The following is a 24,682-nucleotide window of genomic DNA, read 5'->3' as shown; positions in this document are numbered from 1 at the left end:
TTATAGAGCAGGAAGAAGAGCACAGTATCCAACTCTTGACAGGTAGCATAAAAAAATGGAATGCAGCATGAAGAGATCGGAGCCATTAGAGAACACAGACAGTTATATACAACAGACAGGTAAAAACACAGAGCCGTATGGGCACAGGCTTTTTAACAACAGTTTTCATTGTCTTGAAATAAAATAAAATTCTACTATCTTCCAAGGACAACTTGAAGTTTTTACCTTCACCTGTAGGTACCATCTGAGGTTTTTACAGGGTTACTCACAAAAGCCTTCTGGGTCAAAGTATGATATACCATACATTGTAGTAATCACAAACTGATGGCTGAGAAGATGTTTGGTTTATTTCCTTTAAGAAAGGCAATTATCAATAGAAGAAGAAAAACTAAAAGAAAGACAAAGATCAGCAGAAATGGACTATTAAGTTTTAGAGGTGTTCTTTAGTTTACTGGGGTGTCCTGTACAGACAGTGAACTGTAAGTGAAGCCACCATGAATCAAAAGCTCCTTCTGCATTGAAAACACATCCCCACAGTATGTATTCCTTGCTTGTTCAGGGCCACTGTGGAAGCAATCACCCCTGCAGACAGCTGTGTGCCCAGAAATGCTCTTTGCGGGTGCCAATGATTAATGGCTCATTAGCCCAAGACAGATCGGAAAAAAGGAGGGACAAGGGGGCTTCATCAGGGAAGGGTTTGGGCCTCTATAACCTATAAGCTGTTGAATGATGGAACTGCAGGAAAGCGGGAAATCCAGCACCCCAACCTGTGGGTGGCTGACAAGTAGGCGGAGGAACTTGTCAAGTGTAATTGGCATAACCTACTCACATCAGACTTTTCAAAGATTCCTATCATGCCAGACTCTAACTCCCTTCTGCTGACGCCTTGCAAGGCCGTTAGAGTGGGAGGCTGGTGCTCCTGAAGTGAAACATGTGACTACCACTGGTATCATTTCGAATGATCAGGGCTTTGTTTTATAGGCGCTTTGTTTGGCTCTCGTGTGGCATTCTCAAAATCAATGTGACGGACGGCGGCTCTGTTAGAAAGCTCACAATCAATAATCCCATCATGTGCTCCACTCAGGAAAGGCCCCTTCACACCCCTGGGAGAGCTGGGGAGAAGGGAGATAGATGTTAGGAAGGAAGATCTGAGTTTAAGCCACGACTACTTCACTTACCAATAGACCATGCGACCTTGGCCATGCTGCTGAGCCTCAGTAGGGATTATGTTCCTACTTCAGGGGGTTATTGAGACAATTAGATAAGCCAATGTATATAATATACTTACTGACGAGACTACCACACGAAGGCAAATGGAGTTTTTCTATTACTGTCATTATCATCATCATGTTTATTATTTAGCTACTCAATGCCAAAATGCCCTTGTCCAAGCGTTTCATCCTCGCATCTCTTGCCCATTCACTCGTGTGTTCATTTACTTGATAAAATTTATGGACCACCTACAAAGAGGAATACAGAGATGCCTGGCACGTGGTCCTTTTGGCAAAGGATCTGCAGCTTATCTGGGGAATAAGACACTTCCTCATCCACCAGCATCTAGTTCCAACCTCTGCCCATCCACACTTCCCATTGTGACCAGTGTAGCTTTTCTGACTAGCAAATTTGTTCATCCCTCCCACATGTACTGAAAACCTAAGCCCCCTGCAACAGCCAGATTTCTTTACCTTGGCAAAACTATTTCTGTAAAGGCCAGGTAGTAATCGTGTCTAGCTTTGTGGGCCATGGGCTCTCTGAAGTACTTACCTCTACCATCATAGCAAGAAAGCAACCATACATAAGTGAACAGGTGAAGCTGGGTACGGCCCCTGGGTTTTTAAATCTCTGGTAGACCAGACCTGACTCCTTTGTGCCTGCCTTTTGATCTGAGTCATTCCCTTCTCCCCACCTTACACTGGCTTCTCCAATCATACCAACTGCACAGCCCAAAAATGCTTCATTTGCTCACTTGTGTGTCTTTGACTCCCTGCTCTCTGCCTAACACCCTCTTCTCCTCTCTCTTAATTGGACAAATCAGGCAAGCTTGCTCCGTTTCTGCTTAGCCATCCATTCTTCCAGACAGCCGTGTCCCCTCCCCTCCCTTGCAAGTTTGTGGCATATTCTCCTCTAACATTCTCCATTCCTGCGCTACACTGAAGTGCCTTCAGAGTATCTGTCCCTTCACTTGTCTGTATCCCCAAATAGACAGCAAGTTCCCTGGAGGTGAGGGCAGAGTATGTCTTTATTCTGTTTATTTATTCACTTTTATGGCACACCTACTTCATGCCAAGCACTGTGCAAGGTGGTAGATATTCGGCAATAAACAAAAACAAGCCTATTGCCTTCCCTCAGGGAAGTGGTGAAACAAAATATAAGCAAGTGAATAAATAATACCACCAAACAAACACAGATTTTAAAGAGCCTGCTCATGCTTTAAAAAATGGAACAAGGGGGTCGTAGTGAGGGTAGGCTGGGGTGAGAAGCCCGGTTGAGATGTTGTAGTCAAAGAAGACTTCCTGTTTTAAAAGGAAAATAAAAACTGTGAGAAGGAAGGGTGAGAAGGGTCCTCCATATATATGGAGCATGTGAGGAAGGACCTTTCAGGTAAAGGAGACAGAAAGCAGGAAGCTTCTGCAGCTGGAAGAACTCAGCTTATTTGGATAGAGCCAGAGGCAGAAAGGCATACTGGTGGTGGCCAGGGAAATGTGACTTCCTTTACTGACAGAGTCCAAGGGCCCATTGCAGTGCCTGAAAACTGGGAGCTGCTAACTCAGTGTATGGCAGCTGCCTTACTGGGTTTCCCAAAAGCATATCCTGAGACAACACGTTTATTGGGGAGGTGATGTTAAGAAGCACAGTGACAAGTAGGCAGTGGAAGGGCGAAGGAAGCAAAGCCAGCCCAGGATGTGTCAGTGAGCAGAACATTCCCATGAGCAACTGGGGCTCAAATGGGTTTCCTGGAGAAACTGCATTGAACACACCTAAGAATTTTCCCACAGAGGGGCGAGAACACTGCAGTTTCTTCCTGCCAATTTCCACCCCACACTGGTTGAAAGCTGTGAGTTAATTAACTTTCGGCATGTCTTACCCGTGCAGCTCCAGTCACAGGCTGAGCACACGCATGCTGCTGAGAAAGCCTTCAGCAGAGAAGCTCAGGGGTGTGAGGGAGGAAGGCTCTGGGTGTGTGAGGACCGTCCCCTGAAAGCGGCAGATGTCGTCAGCAGGCATCAGCTGCCTCTGCCACGGTGACTAAGTAAACAAGTGAACAGGTAGTTGAATGGGGGAAGGAAGGAAAGGAGGGAGGGATACATGTAGCTCATGGAAAGGAGTAGATAAAGGAAATAAGCCCCAACTAGATGAAAGCTTTTGTCCCAAGGGAGTCCCTTGGTGGCAGTGCTGTGCTGGGGCACAGCTGACTGTGCCGACCTCTTCCAGTCCAAATTCAGAGCTATTACGTTGGCAGCTTGGAATTGGCCATGGTAGAAATATTTATGCTGTGCAAATTGGCAAATGCTGTAAGTCACAGCTTTATCCCTGGGAGAGCTAGTTGTTAGCACACTCAGCTTGGTGGTAACACGAGCTCTACCGCTTGGCCCCAATTTCGCGATGCCTTTCCTCCCAGTCTCCCTTACTCTTGTTTCCTCCAAGGCATCCTACATGCCTACAGTTGTGTAGTAGACTTTGAGAGACATCCACTCTATCTGACTTCACTGTGGACAGAACATCCCTACAAGTGTCATTAATCAGCCTGTCCTCCACCAACCTATTGCTTTTAACTATGACTTGCAAATTAACTAGAAGGATTAATATCATCTTTCATTGATATTCCTTGTGTGGTTCAATTAGTTCAAAGGAGGGAGCTGCTTGCCCTCTTTCCAAGGTAAAACCTTTGTTGTCATTAAGGGTAAAGACGTCATTCCCACTATGGGTGATTTTGGTTCATGGATGCTTATTAAGCCAGAAAATGCAGTCCAATTCTTCTGTATTCTTTTACCTGAACATATTTCTAATCAGTCCATATATAAGGGGGCTCTCTGTTGGCTTATTTTGTCTATTTTGTAAGTAGTTTTTTATTAGAAACAGAGCCATAGACCATCCAAGACAATAGTAAAATGAGAGTCCATTGCAGATTTATTTTGGTCTCTGAACTCAAAGGAGGTGAGTGATTGGATCAGTGGTTATGATATTGATTATCTCAGAATGTTCTGAAGGGTGAGCTTTCTGATTTGGTTGAGGAGAATTGGGAACTTGAGGAAAGATGCTTTATAATTCCAGTTAAGTGGGTAAATGGACTTTTACCTTTGGGTTATGTCATCAATGTCTAGAAAGGTGAGTTAGTACACTGCATTGCCAGGAATAAAGCTGTTTGCTGGCTAAGGATGAACATGTGCGCACACACACTGGGTTAACATCTCTCAGCAAGTCACTCCTAGTTATTACAGAGTCCACCTCAGATGGAGGCCTTTCTCTCCAGCTCCTCTTTCACCATCTTTCTAACATTAAGGGTCTCTTGGAGGGTCATTTGTCAAGCTAGGGAAGGTCCTTTCTTTCTACAATGTCTTCCAAGGTCCTCTTCCTAAATTCTTCAACCCCATCAAGGATCAAAAGAGGAAGGAAGAAGGGAAGGAGGGAAAAGAAGGGAGAATTTTCCTCTTTACCTCCTTCCTTCCTCTTTTGATCCTTTGTTGGGTGGAGGGATTTAGAAGGAGGACCTTGGAAGGCATTGTAAAGAGAAAGGGAGAAGGAAGGAAAAAAGGAAAAAAAAAAGTCACAAGAAAGCATCCATTTGGTAATGAGTTTGCAGGTGTGACACCCTCAGGAGAGTGTGGAGACCCTCACCTATGGGGCATTTCTGTGAAAAGAAGACTGGACCTTTTGGGAGTCAACCACTATTCTCACAGCCAAAAGTTTTCTTCCTGCAATTCTAGATCTATTTAAAAGAACTGTGGCCCAGGATCCTAGTTCTAACTCTGCTTCTGGCTGAGTCGAGGAAAGTGGATCTTCCCCTCTAGAGTCAGCGTCTTCAGTAGGGTAGAGGCCATAGTGGTAGTGGTAGTGATGGCAGAGGCAGCAGCAGTAGTGTGTGGGTGGGGGGTGATGGAAAAGACAAGATCTTCTGACACTTAACGGGGGGGGGGCGGTGAGCCTCTGCTTCACCTGTGTTCTCTCAGTGACTGTGCCCCACAATAGTGTGAGGGAAATCACTGTTATTCTCAACCTCTTGCTACCCAGCTGCTACACAGGTCTTATGCTGGCTCCGTAAAGCTGTCGAGCTTTTCCTTCTGAGGACTGTCAAATACGCCATTTCCTCTGCCCACAGCACTCTGGCCCCCACGTTTCGCGTGCCTTCCTCTCAGTCCTCTTCCAGGTCTTAGCTTAGTGTAACACCCTCAGCCAGAACTTTCTGTCTAGAACAGCATCCCCTCCAAATAGTTAACACAGTCTGTGATAATTTTATTTGCATGTTCTTTGGGGATGTGTTTCTCCCATCTAGAATTAAGCCCTGTGAGGGACAGAGACCTTCCTTATCTTGGTCTTCTCTCTGACTGCTCCCCAACAGTTAGCACACAGTAAATCTACCACTAACCATCTACCAGTGAAATCATGGATTAGTCTTGATTGAGTAGCTGTGGGAACCGAGGTTTGGAGAAGTGCAGTCATTTGTCCAGTGTCACATAGCTAGGAATTGGGCTCAAGTTCGGGTCTGCCTCACCCCAGAACTGCTCCGCTCCCTCTCCCCCCAAGGTGGGGTGGTTGGCAGAGTCCAAGGAGGAGAACTGGTGGGAGGATTTCTGACATTCCCTGCCCATTCTGCATTTCTCTGCAACACCAAGAGAATCTTAACCCCGTGGAAGAGCTCCCAGTCGCCCCTCCTCACTGTGCCTCAATGTATTCCAATTGGAGGCCCAAACCCCTGGCTGTTACACTCTAGAGGAGTTGAGTTTACTCTCCCAGATACGGAATCAAGCATCCCTGTAATAAGTTATTCACTCAGCAGGATCTGGCTCTTCCAGTGTTAGACAGATATTATCTGTTTAATCCTTACCAAACCCATGTGAATTTGATACTGGTCACACAGCATGATTTTCTTTTAATCAATGAGGATTATGGGGAAGGGAGAAACTTAACCAGAAAGCCCACAGGTATGATATTTAACTCAAGTACAATGTCTTGTGTTTTCAAAACTTAACAGAAACTAAAAGAAAAAAAAATGGTGTGTGTGGTTTCAGTAGTCTTGACCCCTCCTTTCCATGTTTCTAACATTTTGAACAAGTTAAAAGTATAATCATCATTCTATCTTAAGTTTATGGTAATACATGGCAGTATTAGTAATACCTTACTGTATATAAAGCACTGTAATATAGGAAGAAAAGCCAAACTAGTTTCTTTATAGCTATTAAGTACTCAAGTTGACCACATTTGTTTTTACACCCTTTGACTCTAATTTGCTACATGTTAATGTACCAAGTGCATCTTACATGGGTATATGTGAAACTTAGTAAATGTGGAATGTAAATGTCTTAGCACAATAACTAAGAAAATGCCAGGAAGGCTATGTTAACCAGTGTGATGAAAATGTGTCAAACGGTCTATGAAACTAGTGTATGGTGCCCCATGATCACATTAATGTACACAGTTATGATTTAATAAAATAAAATAAAAATAAAAATAAACAAATTTTCTGGATGCAACTTTTTGAAGCAACTATGCTATTCTATCATATCTTCAATGTAGGAATATTAAGCTTCATGCATGCACACACTCACACACACACACACACACACCCTCACATCATATGACCATATATATTAAGTGCCAGGCACAGTACCTGGTCCATAAGAGGCACCTTAAAATGGCCACAGTGGACAATCCCTTCTTACCTTTACACGTGTGCCTGCTGATTACGCACTTAGGAGTCTTGCCCCAAACAAATGCTTGTGTATCAATATCACACAATCACTGCATGAACTGGAAGAAGGCAGAACCTATGTATACACTTCTTCTCTTATTCTGTCAGCAATTCAGGGAGATACAGGAGATGTTCTTTTCTATAAATGAGGAAACTTGGAGAGGCAGAGGGTTATCTCCATAGCTATAGCATGTGGCTTCAGACCCATCATTCTATACTTTCTTTTGAAATAAGTCTTTCCAAAGACCCTATCTTGATGAGGAGCTGGGACATCCAGTATGACACCTAAGGTTTAAGCAGTGAACAATTAATATCACTTTCTCTTTCTTCCTACTAATGTTAAGAGCTGACATGAGAAGTAAACAAATCCACACCAGAGAGATAAAGATCAGGTTCCCTTCACCTGGCATTCTGTGTATCACCATCAGATTGGGCTAGAATTGCTACTTAATGCTTCATCAAATCCCAGGTAAGAAAAGCAAATAGGCCAGAAAAACAAACAAAGCAAAAAAGATGTTTGGACGCCAGTTCGCTGTTAGCTGGGGCTAACAGTCATACCGATTGCGATGTGGAAACAAGGAGAAAATTCTTTCTTTGGAAACAAGGAGAAAATTCTTTTAAATGTAGCCAAACTATGAAATGAACAGAGTTTGCCACTTGCTTACTTCCTGTCTCTAATGCTAGTCCTCTAATTTAGCAGACGGAAGAGAAGCTCAGGCATGGAGGGCAGGTGTAACATGCTTTATTCAGCTCACGGCCGGCTGGCGAGCTAAGTCACGTGGAAGGTCCGCCCTACTTCCTGGTGGCCAGGGAGCTAAGTCACACATTGCAATCTGCAATCCACAGTCTGCTCAGGAGAGAGGTCCTGTGCACCTTTATTCCCCAGGGAACAAAAGTGGCAACTTGCCAGGCAGCAGTTACGTAAGCGTGACGTCACGGTATACAGTTGTGGCTATCTAGGAACACAAGGGGACTTCCTATGGGCAAGAAAGCCCAAACACTTTTCCTTTCCCCACACTACCTTAGGCCTCCCACTTTCTTAGGTGTTTCTTCTCACTAGAAGACTTTGCTGAGTTCCTGCTCCTAATTTTCGGTGTCTTGGTTCTACACCAGAATAGCCTATGACATTAACTGGTAACACAGTGAGACTTTTAATAGATAACTTAGAAATAGCAACCAACACAGAGACATAACCACCAGTGGGGATTTAAGGCTGAAATATACTGAGATCTTGTGCTCTGAAATAGCACCTCTTAGATATAATACTAACCTACTCCTCCTCAGCCTTGTAGCTCTAGAATTTTCTGCCCATGTCTTTTTAAAAATCCAGCTACATTATTCCGAAGGACAGATCATGTTTATTGCAGAAAATACAGCCAAAAAAAAAAAAAAAGAAGAAGAAAAAAGCAAGGAGGCACTCCAGAATCTTCCTACCTGGATATATCATTGCTAACCTGTGGGTGCTTTGCTTTCTGGATTTTTGACTGTGGGATTTCGTTTCTACCCTTTGAAGCGTGATGCCTCTTTACACACCCAGGCTCAACTCTTTTGTCCTTGTCTCTTATTACTCTACAAGCAATATTTCCCTAGTTTGCTAGACTTTGCTTTAGATCCCACCTCCCCAGTCCACATTATCATCCTACCAGCTTGAACTTAGCATGATGCTTCTCCTCAGGACTGTAACCCCCACTTGGCCTCGACGACGCTGAGCCCTTTTGATCTGTCTCATTACATCAATAGCATCCTAATGGTTGTCTTTGTTTTTTTTCTATTTGTACTCCACAGCTTTTTGCAATCTTTGCATTTGCAACATGCGGTGGCTATTCTGGAGGCTTGCGCCTGAGTGTGGACTGCGTCAACAAGACGGAAAGTAACCTGAGCATCGACATAGCATTTGCCTACCCGTTCAGGTAGGGAATGGCAGTTCGTGCTTGCTACCAGCCTCACAGAGAGGGCACTTTCTTCCTCGTGTGGTTTCTCGCAGTCTCCCACGAACTTCTGAGTAAACAGATAGGATTCTGCCTAAGCCCACAAAATGCCCAGTCCAGAGTACCACACTGAGAGGATTTTGTGAGTTGTACCTTCAAGACAGAATCGACTCTCCTCCAAAAAAAGTTTTTACGAGTACCCCAGTGTTAGGGGCTATCAATACAGAGACCTCAGTTATGTAATTCCTTCCTCCCCATCCATTTTTCCAAACTTATGTTCCTCTAAATTCTCTGTAGAATTGTATGTCACCTCTAACTTTATATGAACTATGCAATTCTGACTGATAATGAGTTTAATAATGTTAATATCTAGTACTGTTTGTACGTTCCAAACACTGCGCTTAGCTGTTCAGCTGTTCAATTTCATTAAGTTGTTACAATGACCCCTTGAGGAAAGTACAATTGCCATCACATTTATAAATGAGAAAACCGAGATATATTTGCCCACATTCCCTCAGCCAGTGAGTGGCAGAGTCAGAGTTTGAGTCCATCTGGCTTGAGCCCAGCCCCTACTGCTGTACTTAAATTGCTTAAAACAGCTCTTTCAACCTCTTTATAAATTCAGTATGAAAGGTAATACCTTATCTGTGTCTGTGTGCTGTTTATAAAATGACAGTGAAATGCTAATAGGGTTTGTCCCAAATCTGACATCTTGTGCTTCTTATCCATATACCCAAAATGGATTAAGTGAATATAATTTTAAAATAGTTTATTTCGGAAAAGCTCCCAAATGCTTGGCAGCAAATAACTGAAGTGATTTTAAAAAACAATTTTCAACATAATGTTTTTAAAAACAGGTACTTACAGTATTTTTCAAAAATCTTTCTCACGGAGCCCTAGATAACTAATATTATGAAAAAGAAATAAATGGGGAGAGAAAGAAAAAGAAAGAGGAAAGGAAGGGAAAATAAAGAGGTTAGGAGAAAGAATTTTAAAATATAATTCAACAAATTCAAGCAATTGAACTTTGCTTTTCTAATGCACATTGTTAATCACCAAGAGAGACACAATATTTCCCAAATACATCTGACCACAGAAACCCTTTTTTCACTAAATAGCTCGGAGTAATTTGTATACCATGGAACACATATTTAATGTGAACTTCTCCCAGTCTAAAACAATGTACCTCAGATCCTCAGTGACAAACCTTGGGGAAGTAGCACAAATACCGATATCCTGACTGACAAAAGTTGTCACACTTCTGTTCAAGTAGATACTCTCCTACTTAACTAATAAGAGAGCCAAAGCTCAGAAATAGTAAGCATGTAACCCTTCAGAATTTGGTAATAACAGCTACTCTTACAAACCAATATTCTTATTGATTTTTAAGAATGGAACTGACAACAGTTGCAAGTACTCCTGCTTACATGAGAAAGACTGTGTTACAGTCCATTATTTTACTTCCAAGAAATACAGTAGACAGCACCTTTTCTGATTCATCTGTGCAAGTTTTAAGTTGTTCAGCTTATCAGTATTGCTGGGAGGGCTTCATTAGTTTCCATCTGCATGGATTTTACATTTTCATGTATCTCAAAACTTTTGTAATGACCCATGTATTATTCTAACTAACTGATGAGAAAGCAACAAGCTCAGCAACAGTTAAGCATGTAACAACTGGGAATTTGGTAACAAGAGCTGTACTGGGCTAGTGGAAATAAGCATGGAGGTACTTGACTCCTGCAAGTTCCAGGTGAACTCTGGCCAGCAAAGTGGCCAAGCCAATACACACTTGTGGGTTACCTTGCCAGATACAGGATAAGAGATGAGAATTGCCAATGGCTTGGCAGCAGGGCTGAAATGGTTGGTAGCACTAGTCTGAGTTGGGGTGGGGAGAGCAGGGTAATACAGAGGGTGTCAAACATTTGTATACACATTTTAAGAAAGGAAAACACTATATTAAAAATGCTCATACCCAAGTCACATTTGACTTCTGCAATTACAAGAGGTGCTCAAACGTGACTTGTATTTGTCTTGTGTTATTGGTATATATGGAGTATTACAATTTTAATAGTTTTTTCCTTTCTTAAAATGTGCATACTTTTTTTGGCATGGTCTGTATTTAATTTCATGCAATCCTTGACTAAGGGTATAATTTGAGAAGATTCTTGAAGCAGTTTCCAACATTGGGCTTCCTCAATTTCTTCTCAAGACTACAAACTCAAATGATTGGTCCAATGAAAGGCAACTGGAGAAATTAGATTAAAATGTGTATTGCCATCTGTAAGTATATCAGCCCCATCATTTGAAAGGTTTTGCTTGGATTCTGAAACAAAGATGCTTAGCCATTATATTTTTAGTAGCATATATTTTCTATGAAACATCATCTCTCTCAGAAGCTCCATATATAAATCAGATATGAGTCACTGAGAAAGCTGAAGCTATGGTGGGGGAGTGTGAAGCCCCCAGCTGGTCCTCTTGAGCCCACTCCCTACCACATATCTTGCCCATCCCCCACTGTAAAGCTTTATAATGTCTCATGAGAATGTTAGGTCTCCTAGAAGTGATTTAAAGAGCACTGTCCTAGAGAAAAGCAAGCAACCTTTTGCTGCTCTGCCCACCATATCTGTACAACATTTACTGTCTACTGGTAAGGACTCGGGATTAGCCTATCTTAGAATATCTTATACTTTTGTCCCATTAGTGTTCATCTAGGAAATATACACACCATTCCAAAGAGGCTCAATTTTGCTAGGGTTGCAATTTTTATTTTACTTTAGGGTACTTTCAAATATGCCATTATCCACTTGGGGGAAGAACTAAATCATAAACTAGAATTTATGCATATTATTTTGAAGGCATTTTTTCCAGAAGAAGTAGCGTTAGCAAGATTCTAGTGCTTTAGATCAATAAAAGCCTATTTTCTCCTAAAACTTAATAAGCCAATACCAATGATTTGATTATAATTTTAGAAATAAAATGAAAGACTCTAACTATTCAGTTTATTGCAAATGCAAGAGAGACAATAAACCCAAACACCAAGTCATTTGAACAAAAACAATTAGTTTGTAAATGACAGATCAAAGGAAGCTACTTATCTGGTTACCAGACAAATGTTTGGATATAAAATATTGTCAATTTAGAAAATGGTAGATAGCTTACAAGATACTCATGTGCTGCTTCTAACAAACATGCCAAAATGTGTGTCTCCTTTCTGCAGTATGTGTATATTTTTGACTCCTACTTAAATCAGAAAGAATTGACATTCAGCAGTATATCATTCTGTTATAGAAATAAAATATCTGTCACTTAACCTTACTTTTGATTTATGATTAAAATGAACAAGTACTATTTACTATAACTATTTTCTCCTCTACTTATTGTATTAATTTTGAATGTTACTTGCTTGATAATTGGGAGAAGAATAGTCCTGGTTTAACTATTTTTAGTACTTTCTTTATACACAGGAATATGAAGTAGGATTTCTCCTGTTAAGACACAATGTACTTGTAGAAAGCCTACCCAAGGAATGGCAACTAACACTTTGCACTTATACGTGAATAAAAGATAGAGGAGGTCAGAGTTGAGAGTTTTGAGAGTGATGAGAACAAAATTTCTCATGACAAAAGTTAGTTGTGAAGGTCTGAGTGATGAATGAATTAACAGATATGCAAATACCTATTGCAAGGGTATAACGTACAAAACAGCACACTAGACACTTCATGTATATTATGTGACCATTATACAAACTCTATGGAAGAGGTTACTATTGGACTGAGTTAGATGACTGAGCTGAGAGAAATTTGGTTGCATCACAGAAAATTAACTCTAAACTTTTGGATTTTGAAAATTTTACTAATTTGTATTAAAACAAGAAGAAAGTAATGTTCAGGGTGTTTGGAGATGGTGAGTAGAGCAAAAATACATGATGGGCATAAGTGATAAAACTGGACAGGTGGTTTCTGGCCAACTCATCGAAGACTCATTGAATTCCCAAGTAACTGGATAGGAGTTAAAGATGATAAAAAGAAAATAATAAGAGAAACTATTTTGAAGTAAAGGGGATTATGCAGAATTTGAGGTGCTTCTAAGTACCCAAAGAGATTTTCTGTCAGGAAGATTTATGCTAAACCTCATGTAAGAAGAAAGAAGGGAAGCCTGAAAATGGAACTTTTAAGAGTCATCTTCACAAAGTGAAAAATCACGTAAGTAAGAAGAGAAACCACCAAAAAAGACAAAATAGGAACAGAAGGCTGAACAGGGAGGGATGCCGGCGCTGATGAGAACAAAGGGAAGGAGTTAGTGAGGGAAACCAAGAAGAGGTCAAATAACCCAGAAAATGCAGGCTTCCTAACTGGTAAGAAAACTTCTTGTATGTTACCACTCAGCAGTCCTCACAACTTCAAAGAAAGAAAGGAGTAAAAGCAAGAAAAAGCCATTGGATATAAGTAATGGTGGGTATCAAAGACTTAGATATTTCAGTCATAGACAAAGTGCATCAAGGCTGTTGCAAAAAAGAAAAAATAAAATTCAGTATGTTTTTCCTGGGACCAGTAAAATGCAAAATTCAAAGGACTCAAACCAGCTAATCTTAAGCCTGCATGAGATGACAGGTGACATTTTCAGAGCAAGAGGTCAACCTTGTTTATGACTTTCTTATAGGGAAAGTGTTCACCTCTTGCTCCTCAAAAGAAGTCAGCTCATTAAATGATGTGGTGATAAATTTGCCACCCTGACTGGACAAATAAACTAATACAGTGCATAAAAATCTTTCTTCATTCAAGAAAAAGAATACCAGAAGATTCATAATAAAACACAAATTAGTTGTTATGTCACTTCCGTGTCTTGACATACCCCCACCCCCACCCAATCTAGACAAAAATACATGGTGGCCATAAAGTTCATGTGCAAATTTATGGCCATCCTGTATTAAGTTTAATGTCAATTTCAAGCAGTCTTTTGGGTATGATATTAGTAATCTCTGCTCTAGATAATTAGAAAAATTATCCTTGATTAACTTATCCTTAAAAAAATCACTAAATAACTAGAGGTACACTGAAAGAAGTCTGAGCAAAGGTATTGATTGTCAAATTACTTAGAAACTTCAAAAATGATAAGCAGGGGATCAGTTAAGAAATTGTGGTACATTCATGAAAAGAAATGCTAGGCAGCTATTAAACATCGTTTTCTACAATACCATTAAAGATATGTGAAATACATATCCTGGAACTATATTAGGCAAAAAGCAGAGTACTATATATGCGATGACTTCGATCTGTTTTATTTTAGACTATTACCCCATTTCTCCTATTCCCTCACCATCCATGCTTACATTTCTACTGCAAGCTTGTATGACTGTTAAAGGGTTTTCTCTAGTCACAGGAATTTGCTTTGTCTTTATTAAGGGCAGGCAAGAAATGCTGCTCACCAGGAGCAGTCCTCACCCAATGACAAATGTGAGTTGGAGGATAAACATCCCAACTTTCTCAGTCCTCATGAAGTACAACTGTAATGCACATTCCATATCGCCTCCCAGAGGTACTCAGCAGGACAGCCCTACTGGGCTCATAATGGGAGCCTGGTCATTAATAGACCTTTTGTTACCTTCTTTGCCTTTCCTGTGCTTCCAGAGATGAGTTCTTCAGGAATGAAATCACTCAAATTTTGATCTCTGAGTCTGCTTCTGAGAAGTCTAACCTAAGAAAATGGCATTACTTGAGAAAATTACCATCATCCAAGGAGATAGATGGATGGACAGATTGACTGACCAACTGATAAAGTAGACTCCCACTTTTTCCTCACTCTAAATCATGTTATATAATATTGCTCTGGCAAAAAAAAAAAAAAAAAAAAAGAAAAAGAACATAATATATTCCCTTGTGATTCTCAGTTCAGGTCTCATAAATGAAGCCACAGTTGGCTATAACTAGCCATAGTGTCTTAGTATAAATGGTAGGTCTTTACGAATTGGCAGCCATAGTGGAGTGTCTTATAATCTTGGCTTCAGATTTTCTGAAAAATAGATGCTCAGATTTTGGAGTTCTCCTACAGGCCTCAGAAATGAAACTTGTGTAAGTCATAATCTGTATTTTACATCAGTCCATCCCAAATATAGTTTGCAGATTTGATAGTAAACCCTACAGCTTTATCATGGACTGTCCAAATTACAAAAGCTAAATTACATTTATAAAGATTGTGTTATGTCCATCGCATCAAAATATTAAAGTATTTATTTCTTGGTAGTGATATTATGAGTGAATTAAATATCCTTTTTATACTTGTTCAAATTTTCCAGATTTTCTACACTGAAGCAATATAGTGTGTCTAGGACTCTAGAGAAAGACTACCTGGCTTCAGATCCCCCACTTGGCTACTTATTAACTGTATAATGTTGCCCTAAGAGGTATTATGACCAGCCCTATATATTAATAATTAATATTAAACTAAGGGGAGACTGAATCCCCTTCAAAGTGACAGAATGGAGAGCTCTCGGTGGCACTTAGGAGGTTGCTTGGCATCACTGGACTAGGAGAATGAGGCTCAGTTTGAAACAGAAAATTTAAGGAGGGTATTCCATATAGAAAGCAAGGCAGGCCGGGGCTGCTCTGCTGGGCACTGGCTGAGGAAGCACCTTCCCACTTTCCCTCCCTCATGACTCTAGTCATCTGCCCTGTGGTTTTCCCGCTCCTCTTTGGAACGTGGGGACAGGCAGAAGGTCGGGACAGGCAGGTCAGGACAACTGTGGGCTTTCAGCCATTCTCTAGTACTGACTGCTAGCTCTATCGAGGAGAAAACATTTTTCCCTAAGATTCATAGCCTAGAGCAGTAGCGATAAACATTGTTTTACCGTTAGAACCAACTGGGGGAAATAAAAGTGTTAAGGGCTGCAATTTTTTATATCTTGTGTTCTGGAAATACTGCATTTGCGATTACATTTAAGTAGGCCTTTATTATTGTTTCTCATTACCAAAGGGTTTCACTCTTTTGCTTAAAATTTTAAAAACTTATAACTACAGTATCTCATTTTTATGTTGTGCCTTAAAATGAATTTTGCGTATGATGAGACCGGGTACTGGTAGACCCGGCAGAGTTTGGGAGATTTGGAGGTGTGGCCGACTCCCTGGCTTCGACTCCAAGCACTGTCACCTAGTGGGCTGACAGGATATAGCTTCCCTGACTCGCAGCAAGAGCTGAGCAGTGGAAGCACGCTGAGCGCCTAACTTCCCTGCTCCTCAGTTTCCTTATTATAAAAGGGAAACAATACTAGTGCCTTCTTCATGGTATGGTTATGATAGTACAACTTAATTGTGCAGTACAGTATGATTTGGTGCACATCAAGTGTCCACTGCATTGGCATCATTGCTGTTTTTATTATTTATCACTAATGGAGTTTTGCACAAGGAACTTGCCCCAGAATTCAGCTGTAAACCAAAGTGAAGCAGTCCCATTTGAAGGTTTCTACAATAAAGAGAGGAGCTTGCATTTGTAAAGAATGTCTGTGAAGATCACAGAAAATGATAGAAATGTGCACTGTGGCTGCTGGCATGGAAGGGGTTAAACAAAAAATGTTAGTAAATGACAGACTAATCCACTCCATCCCTAGCCCACTGCTCCCCACCCAGCCTGTATAACTGCTAGACTGGAACATGTTTGTTGCAACACTTCCCCCAAATGAGAGTGGGGTGGGAAATTGTATAGAATGGAGGTCTTAATTTGGGTCTTCCCAAAATCCTACCCCAAGACAAGGATTTAAGTGCAAGTGACTTTCTTGGTAGATGATCCCTGGAAGCATCAGTAAGGAAGTAGGGCATAAAACAGAGAAGGGAGGAAAGCCTATAAACAGTGTATTAATGGGTGAGATACCACCGCAGGCAGCAGGGACACCTGAGACTTCTAGGAATCTGTGGACAACTTGCCTCAAGGTTCATCCCATCAGGCAGGTGATGAAGCTGGAATAATTGTCCACTCGCTCCTGTTAATCACTGGTCAAAAGCTGCTCCTGTGAGTGCTAACTTCCTGACACTGCATGCAGACTGAGGAAGCATCACACAGAGATCACAGAGGCTGACATTAGAAAGCCCTCAGTTGTGTACAGAAATGCTGAAAGCCAGGGGCTGAACTGTAACAGACACTTGGTATGTATTGATGGGTTGGTGAAGTAGACTTGGTCTCTTCCCTCCTAAGTTTACAATTGGTTAGGGCTGGTAGGTGAGAAATATAAATAGATAAATGCACTTATACACAGGATGTCAAAAAATGTATATGCATTCTAAGAAAGGAAAAAGCTGTATTAAAATTGTTAACACTCATGTCACATTTGACTTCTGAAACTAAAAGAGATGCTGAAATGTAACTTGTATTCATGTTTTGTTACCAGTACATACTGAGTATTAGAATTTTAATATAGCTTTTTCCTTTTTTAAATGCATTTACACTTTTTGGCACCCCCTGTACATGTACTTCTTTTACAGTTGTGATTTCTATGAAGAAAACAAATGCTGTGCAGAGATATCAAATAAGTGTCGCAGCAGTGGAGAAGGCCAAATAGTACCTACTCAAATAGAATGGCCCTTCTGGGATAGAATGGCCCTTCCCTGAGGAGAAGGCATGGGGAGAAGGTGTTTTACCCAGGCAAGAGAAAAGAAGCAAGAATGTTTAGGTGAAGACAACAGCGTGGGCAAAGCCTTGAGGGAGAAAAGACCTAAACTGGAAGGAATAAAAAGCAAGGCCCCTGGGTGAGTGGAGAACCACATAAGACAGCAAGGAAGTGTCAGGTAACAATAAAAATCTGAGAGGAAATTAGGAAGGTTAAGGGATAAAGAGAAAAACTGCATTATCTTAGCTTAGTTGGCTGGGGAAACCTCACTAATGAAATGCCATTTGAGTTGACCTGAGAGAATTAAGAGAGACAGCCTTGAAGCTACCTGAGCCTGGCTCTATCCCAGAGAGAGCACAGAGCCAGAGCAGAGGCCTGGTGTCTGAGCGTAGGAAGAGTCAAGAACCAGTAGGGAAACCAGCATTGCTGGGTGAAAACAGGAAGAGGAGAGTGGCAGGAAGTAGAGTCGAAGAAGACAGAGGCTGGACCTTGTAGGGCAGTGGTTCTCAACCTTCCTCATGTTGCGGCCCTTTAATACAGTTCCTGTGAGTCGCGCCCCGCAGATTGAGAACCGCTGTTGTAGGGTCTCATGGGTTCACAGAAGGAATCTAGATTTTATACTGCATGAAATGGGGAGTCAACAGAGGTTCTGAGCAGAGGAGCCATGCAATTTATGTTTGTAAAAGGTCTTGCTTGTCCTACTTTGAGATATCATCTAACTCCAGTAAGATTAGCCCATATTACAAAATCCCAAAAGCAGAGATGTTGGTGTGGATGTGGAAAAAAGAGAACACTTCTACACTGCTGGTGGGAATGCAAAGTAATACGTTCCTTTTGGAAAGATGTTTGGAGAACATTTGGAGATCTAAAAATAGAACTGCCATTCGATCCTACAATTTCTCTACTAGGTATATACCCAGAAGACCAAAAATCACATTATAACAAAGATATTTGTACCAGAATATTTATTGCAGCCCAATTCATAATTGCTAAATCATGAAAGAAGCCCAAGTGGACATCGATCCAAGAATAGATTAATAAATTGTGGTATATGTACACCATGGAATATTATGCAGCCTTCAAGAAAGATGGAGACTTTACCTCTTTCATGTTTACATGGATGGAGCTAGAACATATTCTTCTTAGCAAAGTATCTCAAGAATAGAAGAAAAAGTATCCAATGTACTCAGTCCTACTATGAAACTAATTTATGGCTTTCACATGAAAGCTATAACCCAGTTATAACCTAAGAATAGAGAGAAGGGGGAAAAGGAGGGGAGGGGAGGAGGTAGTATGGTTGGAGGGAGCATAGTTGATGGGACCACACCTGCAGTGCATCTTACAAGGGTACATGTGAAACTTAGTAAATGTAGAATATAAATGTCTTAACACAATAACTAAGAAAATGCCAAGAAGGCTATGTTAACCAGTGTGATGAAAATATGTCAAACTGTATATAAAACTAGTGTATGGTGCCCCATGGTAACATTAGTGTACACAGCTATGATTTAATTTAAAAAAAAAAAAAAAGGGAGGGTCTTGCTCATCGTCACAAGAACAGAGAAGCAAGAATCCAATGTACACTATTCTAATATGAAGGCAGCTAGATGAGCTGATGGGGGGAGGGGAGAGTAGGGGAATGAGCAAGTGGTGAGAGGGGAGGAGGGTGTAGGGTACACCCCTTGGGAGTGGGGCACAATTATAAGAGGGATTTTATCTAACAAATGCAATCTGTGTAACCCAATTCTTTTAACCTAATTCTTCATGAATGCCAAACAATAAAAATAAATAAATAAGTGTTTTTTAAAAAAGATCTTGCTTGTGGCTATGAAAGTAGATGGGCTTTAGGGACAGGGAGCATGTACAACCCAGTCCTATTCCTCAGCTTTTTCTACTTCTTCTGCCAGTGATGTTGGGTAGTATTGGTCAGTATGGAGACCAGTTTCGATATTTTAAGTTTCTTGTTCCTCTTACTGATTGCCCGCATCCCTTGGGGCCCCTAGTTTCTCATCACTACAAGGAAGGTTAACCTGGCCAGTCCAGACATAGGGAGGCAGCCAACTGATTATACTTGAATGATGAGTCTACATGAACCCGTTGGGATGTGTTTATGAAGACATTTCTGAAGCCCAGAAAGCAATAAAAACATTTGCAAAGTGGGTAATAATCCCACTTTGTGGAATATAGGATTAAAACAAATTATTGCCTGCATCAGGCTCCCTTCAGCAAAAGGGATGTCATGCCAGGTGATGCAATTTTAAAACATGAATCTTCAGAATCAGGTACCCGGGGCTCAGATGATCAGAAAGGGGACCATGAAGCAGTCAGAGACTGGCAACTGTGGGAAGCCTCTACCCCTGCTAAGGCCGCAACAATCACTGGCAAAGAAGGGCTGGTGGGCCACATCCAGCTGGTCCAGTGCCTATTTTTATATGGTCCACAAGCAAAGAATGGTTTTCATTCTTTTAAAGATTTATATTTTAAACTCTATATAGGTATCTACGAAATACTATCCTCAATTTTGCCTCTTGACCCAGAAAGCCTAAAATAAATACTATCTGGCCCTATAAAAAAAAGTGTATTGACCTGTGGGCAAGAGGCCCAAAGAGAGTGGGTGATTTTAGAGGACCACAGGCTGAGGCCTAGCCCCAAGGAACACAGCCCATGGGACAGGAGGGAGGAGGTATCAAGTGAGACCAGGAACGGAGGAAGAAAGTGGCCATTGCCAGAGATGCTCGCCCCCAGCCTCTCCCTTGCCCAGCCCTCCTGTCTTTCACCAGAGCCTCCCATTGGCCTCATGTAACTGGAAGCTAGTGGGCCAGGCTCAGGCCCCTGACACAGAACAGAGCAGGGAAGCAGTAGGGCAAGGAATCAGAACAAACAGGCAACCACAGGACAGAAGCCCTCCCTGAACCTCTTTCCTCATCTTCAAAATGAAAAACCCAGATTGAAACCTTCTCATGAGGGAATTAGACCTCAGATTCTATGAAGCTCCTTTTCCAGGGAAGCCTGGTGGTGCCCCAGCCACTGTGTCTTTAGAGAGAGCAGAAGAAAATGTAAAAATGCAATGAAATTACTTTATATAAGACCCTCTTTCAACCTCTTAAGGCTTGTGCTGAAACTTGTCCTATTTAGAGAAAATCTGAACAGGCTTTTAAAGACCAGTATTGGGGCACTTATTGAAGATGATTGAGGGTTATGTAATCAAGGCTGTTGTTTCTGCAGAGCTCCCATAGGGAGGTAACAAGCATTAGTGATGAAATTGTGTGTGCTGAGCGGGCCTTTTATGTAGTTCTTGCTCTCACTGTGTATGAATTTACAGAGCAGGCATGGGAGAGCGTGGGGGAAGAACCTCGTCACAAGGGAGAAGCTTTATACCCTAGAAGAACACAAACATTGCTCTCTTCAAAAAGTTATAAAATAAGTTCTAGTTTTCCCTTACTCTGTTGTCTTTCCTGGGGTGGGGGGGAGATAAAGAGAGAGAGAGATGGAATGTCCTGGAAAAGGACAAAAGCGTCCTACTATAGAGCCAGCCTGGGAATGTCAGAAGGAAGCATCCCTCTCTTATTTGTATATGACATGCCCCTTGTAAATGTTAGATGCCTGCTCCGTGGTGTCATTGCCCTCCATCTCTGCTTCCTTCTCTTCCAGAAAGAAAGATGTGTTAGAACTTTCTTTGTGTCTCCGGAAGCAGGTGGCTGGAGATGACACAATATACTTTATGGCATCAAGCTGGTATCAATTGAGTCCCCTCTCGTCGCCATCCCTGGCAGAATGGCTTTTTTGAACCTTGAGATGAATTGGATTCTCCAGGGTCGACAGGGTCAAATGAAGAGGAGATAAGTACTCAAGCTGACTCACTTTCAGATGCTCCATCAGCCAGAACTGAGACATAAAAGCATGAGGGTTAGGGCATCCTAAAGTGACAACTGTAAGGCTTCAATTCCCCTTTCAGGATCCCACTGTGGGAATTCAGAGGCCAAGTCAGACTTTATTTTTTTTCCTTTTCTTTATTATTTTTATTACTTATTAAATCATAGTTGTGTACATTAATGTAATCATGGGGCACCATACATTGGTTTTATAGACCATTTGACACATTTTCATCACACTGGTTAACATAGCCTTCCTGGCATTTTCTTAGTTATTGTGTTAAGACATTTATATTCTACATTTACTTAGTTTCACATGTACCCTTGTAAGATGCACCGCAGGTGTAATCCCACCAATCACCCTCCCTCCACCCATCTTCCCCCTCTTTTTCCTCCCTCTCCCCCTTCCCCCTATTCTTAGGTTTTAACTGGGTTATAGCTTTCATGTGAAAGCCATAAATTAGTTTCATAGTAGGGCTGAGTACATTGGATACTTCTTCTTCCATTCTTGAGATACTTTAAAAAGAAGAATATGTTCTAGCTCCATCCATGTAAACATGGAAGAGGTAAAGTCTCCATCTTTCTTGAAGGCTGCATAATATTCCATGGTGTACATATACCACAATTTATTAATCCATTTGTGGATCAATGGGCACTTGGGCTTTTTCCATGACTTAGTGATTATGAATTGGGCTGCAATAAATATTCTGGTACAAATATCTTTGTTATAATGTGATTTTTGGTCTTCTGGGTATATACCTAGTAGAGGAATTATAGGATTAAACAGCAGATCTATTTTTAGATCTCTAAGTGTTCTCCAAACATCTTTCCAAAAGGAATGTATTAATTTGCATTCCCACCAGCAGTGTAGTAGTGTTCCCTTTTCTCTACATTCACGCCAACATCTCTGGTCTTGGGATTTTGCAATATGGGCTAATCTTACTGGAGTTAGATGATATCTCAAATAATATCCAGCATCTCTTCATGATCAGAACACTTAAGAAAATTGGTATAGAAGGGACATTTCTTAAACTGATAGAGGCCATCTACAGCAATATCGTATTGAATGGAGTTAAATTGAAATAATTTCCACTCAGATCAGGAACCAGACAAGGCTGCCCATTGTCTCCACTGCTCTTTAACATTGTAATGGAAGTTTTAGCCATCGCAATTAGGGAAGAAAAGGCAACCGCGGGTATCCATATAGGGTCAGAAGAGATCAAACTTTCACTCTTCACAGATGATATGATTGTATATCTGGAAAACACCAGGGATTCTACTACAAAACTCTTAGAAGTGATCAAAGAATACAGCAGCGTCTCAGGTTACAAAATCAACATTCATAAATCGGTAGCCTTTATATATACCAACAACAGTCAAGCTGAAAAAACAGTTAAGGACTCTATTCTGTTCACAGTAGTGCCAAAGAAGATGAAATATTTGGGTGTTTATCTAACAAAGGATGTGAAAGATCTCTATAAAGAGAACTATGACACTCTAAGAAATAGCTGAAAATGTTAACAAATGCAAAAACATACCATGCTCAGGGCTAGGAAGAATCAACATTGTTAAAATGTCCATACTACCCAAAGCGATATACAATTTTAATGCAATCCCTATTAAAGCTCCACTGTCACACTTTAAAGATCTTCAAAAAAATAATACTTCATTTTATATGGAATCAGAAAAAACCTCGAATAGCCAAGACATTACTCAGAAATAAAAACAAAGCAGGAGGAATTGCTACCAGACCTCAGACTATACTATAAATCGATAGTGATCAAAACAGCATGGTACTGGCACAAAAACAGAGAAGTAGATGTCTGGAACAGAATAGAGAACCAAGAGATGAATCCAGCTACTTACTGTTATTTGATCTTTGACAAGCCAATTAAAAAACATTCAGTGGGGAAAAGATTCCCTATTTAACAAATGGTGCTGGGTGAACTGGCTGGCAACCTGTAGAAGACTGAAACTGGACCCACACCTTTCACCATTAACCAAGATAGACTCTCACTAGATTAAAGATTTAAACTTAAGACATGAAACTATAAAAATACTAGAAGAGAATGCAGGGAAACCCCTTGAAGAAATCAGTCTGGGCGAGTATTTTATGAGGAGGACCGCCCCCCGGGCAATTGAAGCAGCTTCAAAAATACACTACTGGGACCTGATCAAACTAAAAGCTTCTGCACATTCAAGAACACAGTAAGTAAAGCAAGCAAACAGCCCTCAGAATGGGAGAAGATATTTGCAGGTTATGTCTCCGACAAAGGTTTAATAACCAGAATCCACAGAGAACTCAAACGTATAAGCAAGAAAAGAACAAGTGATCCCATCGCAGGCTGGACAAGGGACTTGAAGAGAAACTTCTCTGAAGAAGACAGGCGTGTGGCCTACAGACATATGAAAAAATGCTCATCATCTTTAATCATCAGAGAAATGCAAACCGAGTCAGACTTTAGACTCTCTCAATGAAAGGTTCGAGCACCCCCTAACTACTTCTGCCTGAATCCTGTCATGTAGAAAGGTCATTAAAAATGCAGATTCCAAGTTTCTACCCTGGAACCATCTAATTAGCATCTTTGCGAGGGAGACACAGGGTTGGGCATTTTAAACAAGTCTCAAGTGAGTCTCAGACATGCAGAAAATAGAGAATCGCTAACCTAAAGAGAATGACATAGAGTTTTAATTTGCAATAGTCTGATACTTTGTGTTTTAACATTAATGAATTAAAATTTGGGATTACACTTTAAGCAAACACTTGCCTTATTAATTAGACTTAACACAATATCATAAAAAAAAGTGAAAGTACCATGAATAAGCAAATGGATGCTTCCATTTTCTGTTATTCCCAAATTTTCTTTTGTGGTATATAGTACTCTTAGAAAGAAAAACAATAAAGCAAGTGATAATTTGAATGTGGTTATAATTGGAAAACTATAGCAATTTTATCCCCCCTCCCAACGTGCTTTTCAGCATGTCTCCTTAAAAAAGACTGAAGAGGGGCTCAGCGCCCGTAGCACAGTAGTTACAGGACCAGCCACATACACTGAGGCTGGCAGGTTCTAACCCAGCCCGGGCCTGCTAAACAACAATGACACTGCAACAAAAAATCACCGGGAATTGTGGCAAGCGCCTGTAGTCCCAGCTACTTGGGAGCCTGGGGCAAGAGAATCCCTTAAGCCCAAGAGTTTGAGGTTTCTGTAATCTGTAGCACCATGGCACTCTACTGAGGTCGAGGTAGTGAGACTCTGTCTCAAAAAAAAAAAAAATAAATAAGGCGGAAGTGTTAGTTGCATTTTTCACCTAAGCTAAATGGAAATGAGGGTAGATGTGTTATCCTTTAATTTTAAATATGTAAAAAAAAGTCTATACATAT

General features: G+C 40.9%; 1 protein-coding gene across 2 annotated transcripts in view; it reads left to right on the top strand.

Annotated features, from left to right (window-relative positions):
• SYNPR (synaptoporin) overlaps positions 1-24,682 on the top strand; it is a 352,066-nt gene that overhangs the window by 181,917 nt on the left and 145,467 nt on the right. For both annotated transcript variants that reach the window (XM_053599734.1, XM_053599735.1), the window contains one exon: positions 8,693-8,817. In XM_053599734.1, the coding sequence (XP_053455709.1) occupies positions 8,693-8,817 (125 nt within the window). The remainder of the gene's footprint in view (positions 1-8,692; positions 8,818-24,682) is intronic.

Source organism: Nycticebus coucang, chromosome 8, assembly GCF_027406575.1.
Source record: "Nycticebus coucang isolate mNycCou1 chromosome 8, mNycCou1.pri, whole genome shotgun sequence".
NCBI lineage: Eukaryota > Metazoa > Chordata > Mammalia > Primates > Lorisidae > Nycticebus > Nycticebus coucang.
This window is presented reverse-complemented; position numbering and strand designations above follow the sequence as displayed.